The sequence below is a fragment of the Agelaius tricolor genome, unplaced genomic scaffold (genome assembly GCF_023055355.1).
Source record: "Agelaius tricolor isolate 1412-34295 unplaced genomic scaffold, bAgeTri1.0.p SCAF_38, whole genome shotgun sequence".
Taxonomy (NCBI): Eukaryota; Metazoa; Chordata; class Aves; order Passeriformes; family Icteridae; genus Agelaius; species Agelaius tricolor.
The window spans coordinates 5,038,338-5,054,465 of record NW_027269298.1 but is presented as its reverse complement, the minus strand read 5'-3'; the positions used below and the strand labels follow the sequence as shown (position 1 = coordinate 5,054,465).

Below are 16,128 nucleotides of genomic sequence, written 5' to 3'. Positions count from 1 at the left end.
CCCCCTGGCACTGGGGGCAGACAAGGAGCTGCTTTGTTACCTCACTCCAGGAACAAAACAGCAGGAGTAAAACTGCTCTGCAGAAGTCGAATTTGATCTGTTTTGATTTAATAGAATGTAAGAAAACAGAGAGCATTGGTGGTTCTGAATTGCTGCCCTCGCCCCCTCCAGCAGACACTGCTCTCCTCCTTCACTGCAGGTATCACTGCTCATCAGGGGATGGTGCTGTTACTGCTTCCCTGTTTGCTGTAGATACAGGGCAGATCCAGCCTCATTTTGAGTCTGATTGGCTTGTTATTCACCTCCACTTGGACCTTTAATACTGGACTTTTTTGTTTTTTAAACAAAGGTGTTTATTTTGGAAATAATTTTTTTATTTATCTAAAAAGGCACAGTTGCAAAAAATTACCTTTTGAAATACATTTCTTTATAAGCACTACGAAATTTCATGTAGCAAGAACGTGACCAGACTTCTCCAGATTCTCATACTTGAGCTGAGCTTCCCTGGAAGCCATGGCTCCAAGGAAAGCTGCAGTGGAGCCAGAGAGGTTCAGGCTGAACTCTGGGAAGTGCCAAAAGAGCTGGTATAAATAACCAAGCTGGTGGCCATGGGAATGGTGGGAGCAATTTGGTGCCTTCACACCATTCTCCTGCTGATTGAAATTTCCCACATCTCTCCCGAGAGCAGCAGCCTCAACTTTCTGCTGAGAAGCCTCAGTAAGTGGCATCTTCCATTAATGATACCAACCATATTCACAGCAATTAATGGCTTTTCTTGGTACCCTATACAAATATTCCCAAATTTTACAGGAAGTAGTTGAAGATGGCACTACAGTTTTCCTTTAAGTAAAGAAAAGTAGGTTAAAAAAATCCACTAAAAGCATATATATGTATGTAACCCCCTAACCCTACTCTTAGTTCAAAAAAGTTAAAGATTGTAAGCTTTCTTTAAAAAAAACAAACCAGGCACAGGCTGCATTTGAAGTGTCTCACACAAATGAATTCATTGGCACGAGCCCCTGTCCCACGTGGAGCAGCACAGGCTCAAGGGTTTCCTCTGGAGCACAGCCCTGCTGCTCCTGACAGGTACATGGAATGGAGACACTGGAACGTGAATCCACGCTGTTCCTAAGGCAGGGAGTATTTCCATTGGCAGTAAGGAAACAAATCATTGATTCAATGAATGAATTGAGCTGGTTGACAATTTTCATGCCGTTAAAGACGATGACTCCTTCAGACCACGTTGAGATTTTATAAACATTCACATTCTGTAATGAGCTTTCACAGTTTGAGAGAAGGGGCTGATCCTATGCAGAATTCCATACACAAAGCATTTCATTTATTTTTTTTAAATTTTCCAAGTGTTTAAAACACTGCTGAAGTTCCACCGATAGTACCCAATGTACTATTGGACATGTAAAAGTCTCTGCACCAAAACTGAGTTGGCTTTGAGAAACACTGGTTTTAAACAGGAACCTGGAGGTGAAGAACCATTCCAAAAGGGAAAAATGAGGGAAAGGAGCAGGAGCAAGGCTGGCAGGGGTTTGCTTGGCGTGTTTATCTTTTCCCCAGGCTCATGTTTAACTCATCTCTGACAGAGAAATGAATCATCAAATACTCTTTAAGTTTTCAATTAAGAAATCATGAAACAAAAGGATTTCCCACCCCCCCAACCCTTCCCAGTTCCTAAGTCTGAAGAGGAGGAAATTAATAAAAACATAAATGGCTGCTTTAAAATATACCAAGTAAAAACTGAATTTGCTATTAACCATTTGCAGAAGAGGCAAAGTAGCAGTTATACAAATTACACAAAATCTATGGTAATCCTTACATTAGTATAAAGTGATTTCACTGAAGGAATTATTTCAATATTTCACATTACAGTTAAGATAGAAGGTCTGGCAAACGCTGAGCCCTCGGTAATAGCTGCTATCCTAGATTACACACGACAGTTTTAAGAAAGGACCCTTAAATGATCTACATCCGTAACATTATTTGCCTTAAAAATAAAAAATAAAAAGAATCACTTGCAATACCTCACAGAATCTTCACGTTAAAAGCACAACCACCTGTAAGAGTCCTTGTCAAATAACCTGCAAATGATGGAGCCTCTGCTGCGAGTGCTCAACCTCCCACCTGTGTGACCTGGCACCAGTCGCTTTCAGCTGAGAAAAAGAATTCAAGTAAGACTGAGCTGTGCTGGCCCTGGCTCATGTGCTCGAGGTCCACACGTGCATTTGTTTGGCTATTTGGTGCACGTAGCCGATGTCAGGCCTCTGGTCTGGGTCGGGGTAGATGCACATGCTCACCAGCTCCCGCAGCTGCAAGACAGCAGAACAGGCACACGTGAGTGAATCCTCGGGACTCCTGCAAGGGCTCTGGGAGCGTCTGCCAGAGAGGGGAACCTCCACTGTGCTGGGCAGAGTCCAGGCATGTGTCTGGCTCATGTCTGTGTGTCCCGCCTCCAAAAGAGCCAAGAAGAATCTTTTTCCACCAAATCTTCACTAAAGACTTAAATCTTCCTCAATCCCAGAATATTTTACATCCCAAAGGAGGACCCAGCCTGTGCTCCCAGGGCTGGGGAGAGCATGGGACAGAGGGAGGCACTGTGGCACAAGCAGAACAAGGAGAAAGGAAGGAAGGAAACCCGAGATCACTTCCAAGATGTGGGAGGTGAGGAGGGACCTGCCAGTGAAAGGGAAGTGAGGAAAGGGGGAGCCTGAGCTGAGTTCTCAGGAACTGCAGTTGTGCTGCCCTTCCTGCACCACCCCCAGCACCCAGCACTAAACTCCAGCCTTTAGCATGAAGAGCCTGACCAGCACTTGTGGATCCTAAGCTACTGGACACAGCTATGAGACCCTGGTGCTTCCTAAAAAACCTTTATGAGGAAGAGAAACTGGTCATTGATTATGTCTAATAAATAAAATGCAGAAGGGCTGGAGTCTCCCCACCTCCCAGCCCTCTTTATTGTGCACATGAAAGATTGTAGCTTTTAATTATACAGACACTGAAAGCTGCTGGTACCCCTGAGGCACCAGGAAAAACAGCCTTGAGCCTCTGATCTTCTCACATCCTCCCAGTAGCCACAGTGCCAATTATTTTACCGGTAATTAAAAGCGTGGCCATAGAGCTATCAAGCACACGGCCTCAGCTGCATTAACAAACGTACCCCAGGATTCCAGCTCTGGATAGAGCCAGGCCAGCCCTTGCTCCCAACCCAGACCTGCTGCCTGGCCCTGCCCATTCTCTGGTGACTTTGAGCAGCTCAGGGCAGGGACATTGCAGCCTTCACAACCTTGAGACCCCAAAGACTGAACACATACCAGCCCTGACCACAAAACTCCCACAAACCACTGAAAATGCTCCTCGAGCTCTGCCCAGGGCCTGTGCTGTCAGTGCCATTTGTCCAAACAGGAGCTGTGCTCCCCTGTGCCCGCAGCACTGAGACACAGCCCGGGCAGTTCTGTCCTCACAGGCATCCAGCAGTACCCACAGGAACCACGGGCTGAGCCTGGATCAGCATCTCCAGTTACCAGCAAATCTGTTCCCAATATAGAAAACCAATCCTGGCTGGATCCCAGCTCCTCCTCCTGCTTCCAGCAGCATGCAGTTACTCACAGGGGGATGTGGACTGGTGAGGCACAAAAAGCCACAGAGGAGAGGAACATCCCTGAAAGGAAACTAAAGCTTAAAAAACACTGCCTTATTCCTCTTTCTTGTTCCAAGGAAGTACACACTGGATGCTGTTGGTGCTGGAGCCCTGTTCTAATTCCCTGTTTGTGCTGTTCCAGTGAGCACCAGCAGCAGCTGAGGAGCTGCAGCCACAGGCACAGCCTCCCCAGCATCCTGTTAATAGTGCATGAACCATCTGCAGTTCTCTGGGAGCCGGCGCCTTTGAGCTCCAAACCATCCTTCTCACCCCAACTGTATCACTGCACTCCACACACTCTTTAGCACTGCCAGAGGGAGGCAAACAGACAGTAATTGTAAAGACAGGAAACACATCTGTCAACTTACACTAATTCCTGCTGCCAACAGGCATATCCTGAAATGCAAGCTGCAGCAGCACAGCAAAGGGATGCATGGAGCTGGGTGCTGCTACGGAGCTTGGGGCAAAGAAATGGTAAAATTCACTTCTACAGCCGAGTTCTCAAAGCACCGTTTTGCACCAGTTTCTTGGCCAGGAAAAACAAAGCAAAAAGTGAAGTTGGTGCAGGGTCCCTCCCAGGGCGGAGGCCAGGCTGTGCTCGGTACTTCCCGGCTTCCTGCCTCCTCCTCAGGATGCTGAGGTAGAGTGAAACAAAAGAAAAACCCCATAGGATGTAGTGAACATTCAGAATGCCATTCGCCATTTCCTTTCAAAGAGAAGGCGCTGTAAGAAATGAGGAGGTTAAGGAAATCCAGCTGCTTTGTCTAGGTGAGGCAGAAAAAAGTCAAGCTCATCTCAAGAGGCCCTGAGGAAACCCAGCACATGTGTCTGCAGCTGGGCCAGCAGGAACTGGGACACTGGGTTTATGCACTGCTTCAGATGCTGCTGCCATCCCTCATGGCCAGACACACAAACCTGGGCAGCTGCTGTTCAGGTCTTACTGCATTAAACTAAATGGCTTTTCTTTTTGTCTTAAAATGAATCCTTCCCCACTTTGTCACACACTGAAGAACTCATAAACAAACATAAACAAACATACCAGTGCTCTTTTATGAAATGTTTCATGGGAAAGGAAGCAAGGAGAGGGTTTTCCCACAGCTCACTGCTGGTTTCTGCCAGCACCATAGACTTTCATTTTGACAATATTCCCCAGATTAAGAAATCTTTTTTGTCTTGATTTAGCTCATCAGTATTCAGACACCACAGAAATAATTTGCTCAGCCAAGTATCCAGGACCCGCTGGCCATCCCCTGTTCTTCCCTGGATGTGGGGGGTTCTCCTCCTGGCTTCTCTTTCCCTGTGCCTGGAGAAGCTTCACTGCACCTCCCATTCCCCTGCAACCACACTCCCAATTTACCTTTTCAGAATAATGTTCAGCTGGAAGAGGTGGGTAGTCACATTGCTCTATTTTTTGGCAAAGAGAAAACAGGTTCATTTTATCTCCATAGAAGGGACTTTGCAGAGCTGCCATCTGGAGAGAAAAAACCAGAAAATGTTTCAGAAACACAAAGGATTTGAAAGCCCTTGGTGCTGCCAGTTTGCAAGAGCCAATTCTGTTCTCTGGCAGTGAGGAGAGCAAGGGATGCTGCTGCTCCCAGCCCAGGCTGCTCTGAGACAGCTCTGCAGCCCCTGTAGGGCTGGTGCCAGCCTCTGCCAGGGTTCCCAAGAAAAAACCCCAAGAAAAGGATGCTCAGACCAGCAGCCCATCAGCAAGAACTCAGCTGGCTCTAAGACAACTCTGAAACCCTCTCAGATACAATCATCTCTCTCTATCTTTGAACAATTTAGCTGCTTAGAAGATGAAGAATTCTGCAAGCATGAGCAATGTACTTAATCTTTTAAAAAACCCCTAAACAACCTCAAAACAAATCTATCTCCTGCCAGAAATCTGCTATTTAGAAAAGAGTATCCCAGGCAGATATGAGAACCAAACTACTGAAAATGTTCATCAATCTGCTCCTTTTCCTCTCAGTTTCATCCCAGGCCAGCTGAAGTTGATGCTTCTCACTGCACATTAAGGGGGTTATTTGATGATTAATGGTCTGCTGCTCCTTACCTGTGCAGTGGAAGTGTCTGGAGAACTACAGCTCTTTCTGACCCACAGTGAGCTCCCAGCAGGACTGGAGAGAGCCAAGACCAAATCCTCCAATCTCTTACCCCACAGTGAGGAACCAAGATTGGTGCATTCTTAGTGATTTGTGACACACAAGCAGTTCTGGTGGGGCTGGATTGCCAGAGGCACTGCAGGAAGGGGCTGCAGCCAGGGGGTCTCAGCAAAAACACATCCAAGTGCTGAGCAATGCAGAACACACCAACTCAAACCACTCTGGGTTTAAAACATACACCTGTCTTCTAAAGAACTTGGGGAAGAAACCTGTGTTTCTTCCTCACTCCTCACCACTACTATCAGGAGTAACACTACGTTACTCCCCACAAACCCACAGCCCGGAGGGTGAAGAGTCTCCTCACAGGATCCCAAAGAACCCCAGCACTGGGCAAGAGTGCTTGGAAGATTTTTGAAGTCAAAAGGTGAAGAGTAACTGTTACTTCATGAGTGTCATGACAGCAGTAGGCAACTCAGTAGGAGAAAAATGACACAGTCCAATTAGAGACTCTACTCCCCAAGTAGGACTGATAGCAAACTGCTCTCAATCAGCTAAAACCAACTGGAGAAGCCAGCACAGACTGTTCCAGGGAGAGCACTAATGGGGGCATTAGGGAGAACACAGAAAGCAAGCAAGGGTTAAACAGGGTCTCCAAGATCTCAATACACACATCAATAATGCCAGGGAGGTTGAGAGGGGTTTTCCAATTCCCATTAACTTTCCATTCCAGGTTTAGTTAAGTGCTCATGTGCAAAAGGGAAGGAATGAAAAGGACACGCTGTGGGGTTTGGGGTGGTAAATGCAAGGAATTAAAGTGGAAAGAGAGAGCACCCAGTTGTGACCACAGCAGCCAGGGCTGCAGGGCCATGACCACAGGCACTGAGAGTCTCTCACTAACCACAGTTTGTGATGCTACACTGGGGTTTGCTCCTGACATTTTGATTAGAGCAATTACCCCAGGCCAGGCAGATCTCCATGGCAAACGCCCACCATGCAGCAGGACTGGTTCAAACGTCCAGAGATGGGAATCCCTGTTAGTGCTTAAATTGATCATCTTGCCAGAACTGCTGAAGTCATTGCTTGTAGCTACATTCTGGGAATTAACAACTTATTTTTATCCCCTCCAAGTTATCTTGCTGACAGATATCTACAGGAAGTGAGGGATGAAGACAGTTACTACTATATTGATAAGATTTAATAAAAATCACTATTATTATCAATGTCAAAGTTAAGTGGTGCTATGTGGCATCATGTCCCAAAGCCCTCAATGTTCCCTAAGTGGATTCCAGTGGACACACATGTCTCTGAAGGCAATTTGTACATTAAATCTCTCTGCAGCTTATCTACACAATCTATCTGGAGAAATATCAGAAGTGACTCATATCCAAACAAGCATCCCTCCCTGACTTCTAAGCCAAATGGAAAAACATTCTCCTTACAAGACATAAAAGCAGATAAAATAATTCCTTCAAAGACACGCAGATCTGATGCTTAATTTTCAAAATTCTAGAAAGTTTAAGAAGTCAAGTAGTTGTTTAACTACTAAGCATAAAATTGGTACCTGTCCAGTCCTCCCTGGAATCTGCAATATCTCACAGCTCCTGTTCCCTAAGTTAAGGTTTACCTACGTAGGAAGGAAATTTAGAAACGCTTCACATGCCAAATTTTTCAGATGTTACTGTAGTACTGCTACTCCTACCAGAGAATTATGTTTAGTGTGCAATTAATTCAGCTTCTTGAAATACAAGGAGTACCAAGACTCCTGTGCCATAAGGGGACCATATTGCCTGCAACAAAAACACATCTTAGCACAAGGCTAAATATTTCTCTCTGCATAAATCTGGGATCCCATCTCCGGGAGCTCAGGCTGCAGTGACTCAGAGCACCCTGGCACTGCAGCAGAGCCGGGCCCTGGGCTCCAGCTGGGCCCACTCTGCTCCCAACTGCCCAGGGCAGGGCCACAGCCCAGCTCTGAGCCTTACAGGTGTGATGGGGAAATGTGCTTTAGCCATCACATCCTACAGTGTTTGTTTAATTAACCAGCCAAAGTGCTCGCAAAATGAATTACATTTCTGTTTATTCTCTGATTTCATGGGATTACCAGAAGTTCTGTTGAGAAGCAAAATGTCATCAGTTCCCATAATTTGTTAACCAAAGAGGATGTGAGCAATATTCTTGACTATATATCCCAGGGATTTTAATTCCCTGGATGGGGATAAAAGCTTTCTAAATGCTGGCATGCACTGTCACTTGAATTGGAAGGAGCATCCATCTAAAAAAGATTTAGATTAGATTATAAAGAAGTACAACACTGTTTGATACCCTTTGATCCCTGCTAAAAATTAAATCATAAAACCAACAGCACAGTTACAAAATCATAACACTTATTTTCAAAATACATGCAACAGCTTTTAAGAACAAGTTGCACACTGGGCAGTTCACCCAAATGTGTCTGCTCTGAGTCTGTGCCTCAAGCTGTAAGACAATGGACAATTAGAGAAACTTCCAGCCATAATACAGTAGTCAAGAGACACTGATTTCACATCACATAAAACCTCTGTTTTAAAATACCACAATTGGTCAGAATTCCATCTAAGAAACCAGTACCTTGCATTCAAATGAATTTGCTATTTTCTAAACAAAAAACAGTCAGGAAAAACTCTGACTGTGCTGCCCTAGCAGAGCTCTGCTCCCAGCAGGAAGGGGGGCAGGAGCTGGCTTTTCATGGCTCCATCCTCCATCTCCTGTGAGCCCAATTCACTTTGGGTGGCACAGCCCCTTCACTCGTGCTCAAAGGTGCACAGTGAACACCAAATGCTTCTTCCAAGGATTCTCAACAAGCTGACTACAGGCAGTCTGACCTCCTCAATCCCTGTCCCAAACTGTGGTTATGGAAAGCCCAGGAGAGAAAAAAGTGAGAAGATACTTGCCTCATACAACAAACAGCCCAAAGACCAGATATCAGATTTAAAGTTATAGCCGTTCTCGTGTATTCGCTCTGGGGACATATAGTAGGGAGTTCCCACTGCAAAAACAAACAAAGCAGGGGTTAGTGCCTTACAGGTGACAGAGACTTCATTCTAGGGTCAGCTGCAGCACAAAGAGCTGCTTAGAACCAAATATCATCATAAACAGAGCAGACAATGGTGAACGTGGTTGAAAATATTTTCTGTTTTTCTGACATTTGGGAAATGTTTTGTTTCCCTTCCAGGCTCCCAAGAACTTTCCGAGTGTCTTGGATGGACAGAGCCACCGGAAGGGATCAGGCCCTTGGCTCACCAGGCTGCACTGGGGGTCGTGACTGTGACCCCAGAGCCAGCACATCACTGGCTGCTCCCCTGGCAGGGGCTCTGACAGGTCACCAGGCACTGCAGGGGACACCAAGCCCAGCATCAGCCAGGAATGCAAAACCTGGCTGAAAAAAACTAAGATAATTCCAAGCTTTAAAACCCTGCTCCAGCTTGCAGCTATGTCAGAAGCTGGGGGATTTCTATGTACTTCCACAAGTCTGTACTTTATCAAAAGAAATTTACTCAGTGTTTTGGACAGAAGTTACAGGAAATTATTAATAAATTCCTTACCTCAAAAAGGTTCTTTTTAAAATCCTAAATAAGTTTCAGTTATGGTACTGAAAATACAAGACATCCTGGCAGTCTCAACTACATCAAATAATCCTCAGATACATCATTTATTAAAACATCCAAGCACTGGATATGCTCTTTTCTCCTGCTTCCCCTTGCTTGTCCGTCCCCTGTCAATTTTTTTTTTCCTTTTGGCATTCCAGTGTATCCTTCTCCTAATTAAAGACCTTTTCTCACAAGATGGCAAATGCTTAATTTGCCTGTAATATTCAGTTTACAATTTCTCTGTTTGAAAAGCTGCCTGAAGACAGCTGCAGGACTAATAAGCTGAAGGATGGTGCTAGAGGTGGAAGAACAGCCACCAGCTTCCCCAGCGTTCCCATGGAGGGATTGCACACTGTGGGAAACAAATGAGTTCTGGGGCACAAAGAACATCCTGGAGAGGCAAAGCCAGGCCCTGGCACCTGCACACGTGACCCAGCACACAGAAGGTAATTTTTATTTGGACCCTCAAGATGTTCAGCAATCAGCTGCCCTGTGTGATGAACTCGGCTCATGCTTCCAGGTCTTTCACTTTAGAACTTACTTCCCTTTCAATGTGAAGAGTATCCTAATGAGAAGTTATATTTTTGCAAATTCTCTAAAAACTACAACACAGGGAGATGCCTTTGTTTCCATGCTCAGGAGGTGCAGGTCAGGCTGGCACAGCCCCAGGCCTGGCTGGGTTTAATTGCCTGTGAAAGGCCCCTGTGTAGGGAGGAGACCTTAGGCCTGGCAGTAGTTAAGGATTTCCACTGGGCTACACAGAGTAACTTCCTGGGACTGCAGGAGCAGACAGGACTCCTTCAGAGGCTTTCCCTGCCTCTGTCCACACGATGGACAGAACAGCTCTCCAAGGAATTCCCACACATCTGCCAGCTTTCTGTACAAGAACTGACTTGGCTGGGATAGCACTGATTCATCTTCCTGCTTAAAAATATGCAGCTGCAGAAGAAATGGTGATTCATTCCAGGAAGTTGTGGAAGACACTTCTGGAAGTCCCCACTGAGCAGCAGCGTAAGACACTTGCCCAGCTGCAGCTCTGCCAGCCGTGCCAGGAGCTCCGGGAGCTGTGGAGGGGCACGGGGCGGGCAGGAGGGGCACGGGGCAGATGAGAGGGGCACGGGGCAGATGAGAGGGGCACGGGGCGGGCGGGAGGGGCACGGGGCGGGCGGGAGGGGCACAGGGCAGATGAGAGGGGCACAGCAGCAGCAGCCCCGCTCGTGCCCGCTGTGGTGCCCAGGCTGCCCTGGCACTCCGTTATTCCAGGTCACGGCGTGGGCACCAAGAGCAGCGCGTGGGCTCCAGCGCCAGGCGCCGGGGCAGCGGCTCTGCTGGGCCCCACTGTCGGCTCAGATCACGGCTCCCCGGCCGTGCCAGCGGTGACAGGGCTGTGGCAGGGCTGTGGCAGGGCTGTGACAGGGCTGTGACAGGGCTGTGACAGGGCCGTGGCACGGCTGTGACAGGGCTGTGGCACGGCTCAGTGCGTCACCAGCCCCGCTGCAGGGGCACGGGGCTGCTCCAGCCCATTAAGGGCTCCGGGAGCGCTCCACGTCTGAGCTCATTTCGTGGAGCCCACCTTGCACATTTACCTATCATTACTGTAGTCTTGTCAGCAAATGTACAAACAAGCAGGGCTCTGCGTTTCCAAACTGATGCATTAATTTTTAAATAACTGTCATGATAAAAGACTGACAAGGCCAATTCTCTTTCTGGCCTGTCCAACATTACGTGGGAATCTCCTGTAATGAGCATCTTCTAGGAAGCTGCACAAGGCTTCCAGTGCAATCAGTCAGGGCTCGCCCTTGCATCCCATTAGTCAATTTGACAAGAACAGTCTAATCGGAGACTATTAATCAGAAACTTTCTTCAGCGTTTGCCCTGCTGAAAATACAAAATATTGCTCAGATTCAACATTACTCACCAGGTGGTAGAGTAATGCATTTCAAGTTATAAAGGTCGCAAAACCACAGGGAAGATTATGGTAAAGGAAGGAGCTTCCTGCTCTGTTTCTGGAAGTCGGAGCCCTTCACTTGAACATCAGCCACTTCAGAGATGCCAGAGCATTCCTGCACACCTCCCAGCACTGCCCATGGGCAGCCACAACAGCCCTGGGATGGCTGCAACATCCAAGGTAAGGAAATGCTAATTATTCCCAGTTAAGATTAGGAGCAGAGTCTCTTCTTTCACAAAGAAAACACAAAGGCAAAGGTGGCAAACTTATTCCAAAAATGAAATTCAAATTCCATTCCTCTCACATCTGCAAACATGGCTCAGCCATGAGCAATGCTTCCTCAGAAACTCATCCCTAGATGAAATCTACTTACTCTTGGAGAAAAACAATAAATATTTTGTGCATAATATCGCAGCTGTTGTTGCAAGACCTGTTGTCCTAAGCTCTTTTTTTTTTTTTCATTTCATTCATATCATTGAATCACACAACCCTGCCAAACTCCTTATAGTTCTTGGTTGGGTTGGGTTTTTTGGTTGGCTGGCTGAGTTTTTCACATGTAAATAGTACAATCTACCTGCAGCAATTCTGCAGCTCTTTTCTTCCACAAATACTGAACTAGAGGCAAACCAATAACTCCAAACACACTTGGCTGGTGACATTTTCAGTGGATTTCTTGTGTCCATTTTTTTCTTACCAAGTCCTGATTACCAGCCCCTCCAAGCCCTGGGATTTTGTTTCAGATGGCAAACTGGCTTGGCAAGCAAAAGAAAGAAAAGAAGGCAGACAAATGGTCCATTTATTGAAGAGCTCTTCAATTCCTCCCTGCTCACCCTGACATGCAAGCAGGAACCAGAAGGAACATGTAACAGCCCATGTACTCCAATCCAGGGCTATTGGCATGTTCTAAACTGGGAAGATTTGACTTATGTGAATCTCCCAGAAGGAAAATCTGCTCCAAGTATATTCTTGTCCAAGAATAAATAATAAATCATCTGCTCCAAAACAAGACTATTCTGTGTAAAATTGGTTCCTTTTGGGGTTTCATTGGATGTTTTTCTTATTCCTCTTGTTCCTTCAAAATGTAAAGCCAGTCAGAAGTTCTGGATAATGCCAAGTTTATTTGGCTAAAAATGGACATTATACCAGTTCTCAAAAAAGTTATCCATTGTATTATTAATGGAAATTCTCTGTATTTATTATAGCTCCTACTAAAACAAGATCTATCAAGATTAATGTTAAGTTTGCCAAGTCTAAAATCAGGGAAGGAAGGTGAACCACCATGTTGTAACAAGTAGTAAAATTCACCTCAGCTACACCCAGTACCTTGCAAACATGGGTTTGCTGTTAAGGCTTGTACAGGAAGAGCTCTTCCCTATGGAAGCATCTCCTGTCTCCTCTCCAGGGAGTGGCAGTGGCATTTGAGGTGTCCCCCGTGAGCTCCCGCAGCCCCAGCTGGTTCCTGCTGCCTGTCCCCACACTGAGAGGCTGGGGGTGCCCATGCTGCCCCTGTGGCAGGCGTGCCCATGGAGCTTTCCCAGGGGCCAGGGCTCTCCTGCCCCACGGGGTCGCGCTGCCCCGGCGCCGCTCCCGGCTCCCGCCGGCGCTCGGAGCTCGGCGCTCGCCGGCATCTCACGAGCTGTGTACAGGCAAATCTTTCATTTTTCTTTCATTACCTCGGCATGTACTGTCACTTAATTTTTATGTATGCAATCCTCCCTGACAAATATGATCTGCTGCCTGGTAATTCATCTGACGTTCATTCTGTTCCTTGCTCTAATTACGGCTCCGTTCCCGCCGCGGCGGCGGGCGCTGCCGAGCCCCTGCTACACCTGTCAGCCGGGTCGGGGCTGCCTGATGCCCTTTCATGCCAGTCTGCTGCTAGCAAATACAAGCAAAGGGAGAAATGAGATGAATATATTTGCATAAGCCGCACGTTCAATTCATGGGTCAGCAGCCAGAGAAATGATGGCTCGGGGCGGTTGCCAGGGCAACGCAGCAGCGGGAAGTGCCCGGCCCCGCTGGCGCCCGGCCCGCGCCGGTGCCCTGCCCTGGTCTGGGGTGCCCGGCCCTCACAGCTCCCTCAGCAAACGTCTTCATTAAAGCAAACCCAACACCAGTCCATTGCCTGCTGCTACAAAACCTCTAGCTCTGGCAAATTATCAAAAAAATAGAAAGAAGCTTCATGTCTGCGTATTTTCTGATTGTTAAAATATTCTTTTTCACTGGGATCCAAGAACCGCTGAAAACGGTGATGTGCCCACCCCTCCCACAACACCTCCAGTCTCACTCACTGCTCCCCCTGTCCTGCACCTCTCACCTGTTTGCAGGACGCTGGTGATATGAGGAAGGGCAGGGTTTGTGCACCAGGGGCTGAGCTCTTCCTACTCCAGCTTTCTCAATTAAGAGGGAGCAGCCCTGGTAAAGGTCACAAGCTTGGCTTACATGTGCAGCCAGTTTCCAAGCCCCAATTTATTCTTATTAATATAATAAGTGCAGCAGTCAAACTGGATAAGATCATATAATTAGACATGATCATATTTTGGCCTGTTCAGATGATGTGATTGTAACTTCCTGTGAAGAGGAGGATTTATTTTCATCTATTAAGTATGGTGGGGATATATCATAGGACGGCTTTTGATACAAAGGGAAATCTGAAATCTCCTCTTTTATGAAAGTAAACTGTAGAAATGCCTCCTATTTTTTAAGCACACACAATACAAGGCAGGTATTTTCCTTCCTTGTGCACTGAGAAGCCCAGTGCTGCTGGCCAGGATTAGCAATGAAATTTGTTCACGTCCAAAAAAGGATTCAGCAAGACACGCTCAGCAGAGGAAATTGCACAAACAAAAATGTGAAACAAATATTGTGTGTTCCAAAGTCAACTGAGAGACATTAGTTTAAAAGAGCTCAAATATTGCATCAAAAGCCAAAGTTCCTTCACTGCTGTAATACAAAAAAAAGCACCTTTGGGACTCCAAAAATTCAGACCCCTTAATAAAAATTGAAAATCAGCCACCTCTCAAGAGGTTACAGACACAATTATGAAATACTTTATAGTGTAAGACTTGAAGAATGAACTGCATAACTATGCAATTTTCTATAGCACTAGAATTAATGTTAAAACTAAAAATGAGGAAGACGACCTTGAGATATGTGGAAGGTATGAAGAAAAGCTGGATGTTTAAAGCATAGGCCAGATTTCAAGTGAAGTCCCTTTTTGGGACAAATGAGCCATGAGGGCTCACCCACCTCAGGCAGTCCCAGCCCCTGTCAGGGCAGAGCCTGGGCCAAAGGCAAAAAGGTAGAAGGTACTGGGGGGGGGAACACTGAATTCCAGCAAGCACCGTGCAGCCAAAGTGCTCTTTAGAGTGGAAAAGCTGCATTTGCCACATGGGCTGTAAAACACACACCAGGCCAGGCCTTCCAGAAAAAAATAACAGGTTTTTAAACAAAAGATACCTATTAATGCCTCCAAAGCGTATTTAAAATGCAGTCCCCATGGCCTGACTGCCACTTGTGTCACCACGGGGGGATGGACACCCTGCATTTGAACATCAGAGCTGAGAGCGCACGCCAGGCCCTGCTTAACGAGTACCAGCTTACCTAAGGAATGTGCTGCAGTGGTTTTAGAACTAAAAAACCGGCCTAATCCAAGATCTCCCAGCTTCACCACCCCTGTGGCTGTTATAAACACGTTGGCTGGTTTTATGTCTGCAAGAAGAAAAAGGTAAAAGGTCAAAGCCACAAAAGGTTATTTGGTTCTAATGCTGCAATAGAAGCATTGCCTGGAGCGCTCACGGTACAAAGGGGCTCGAGCAGAACTTGCTTCTTTAGAGCTTTGATAGGCTCAGCCTTCCAAGGCTTCCAGCTCTGCACAGACACAAAAATCAGAGTGTACTTCCTAGCACACAAGAAATACCATTGAGGGAAAATGTAGGAAACAGCTCAAGAGAACAGAGGCAACCTCTTTAACTGCTGGAAATCAAAGACATGAGCCCAGTTCTCTTTGGGAATGATCACTTTGCACAGGAAACTGCACTGCCCACCACCAGCCCCTCATGAAAAGGGTAATTACTGTTCCACATATACATACATTCTGGGCTCTACACAGCCCAGCTGGTTCATAGAGGGTAGATATCTCTACAACCCCAGTTTCCCAAGCAGTCATGTCAGAACTGAGTGAGAGGCTCTTTCCTCATGTTAGAGCAGAGCCAATGTGAGAGGCTCCCCATTTCAGCCATTACAGACCTAATTCAGGTACAAGTGATACACTGCATCAGGGGATGTGTAATGGAGCAAAAATGATATCACATTGCTGAAAAATAGAGTGAAGAATTCCTCCTTCAAAGGAGAAAGAAAAAACAAGCAGCCAAGATGGGTGCTGGTACCTTTTGGGAAATTTGCACTTCCTGAGTCCAGTCCTTCCCAAAGCACCTCACTGACACTGAAAGCAATAGTGCAATTTTTGGATAGAGCTCAAAGTTATAAGATGTTCTAAGACAAGAGACTCAAAAATAATTAATGAAAATAGAGAACAGGTTATGAGAGTGTGGGACATATTTGTATTAATATTTCAGAAAAGCCTGCAAGACAGGAAAACTCTTCTCAACTCTCTAAGGTCACAGCTAATATAATGAAGACTATTTCTTAGAGTTCACTGTATCCAGGAGTCTCAGCATTTTATTTCTGACACTTTTCTAATGGCAAGTTTGACACTTCTACTTAATATCAGTGTCTGGAATACAAAGCAGCTCATCTTCCTAATACCACCCTCACTTCGGCCTGAATGCTTTAACGATG

General features: G+C 46.3%; 1 protein-coding gene across 2 annotated transcripts in view; it reads right to left on the bottom strand.

Moving 5' to 3' along the window:
- Positions 1-352: 352 nt before the first annotated feature.
- Positions 353-16,128, bottom strand: part of NEK6 (NIMA related kinase 6) — a 58,631-nt gene continuing 42,855 nt past the window's right edge. For both annotated transcript variants that reach the window (XM_071454256.1, XM_071454255.1), the window contains exons 7-10: positions 14,932-15,039; positions 8,685-8,779; positions 5,007-5,120; positions 353-2,321 (exon numbers count right to left, since the gene is read on the bottom strand). In XM_071454256.1, the coding sequence (XP_071310357.1) occupies positions 2,211-2,321; positions 5,007-5,120; positions 8,685-8,779; positions 14,932-15,039 (428 nt within the window). In that variant the 3' untranslated portion in view covers positions 353-2,210. The remainder of the gene's footprint in view (positions 2,322-5,006; positions 5,121-8,684; positions 8,780-14,931; positions 15,040-16,128) is intronic.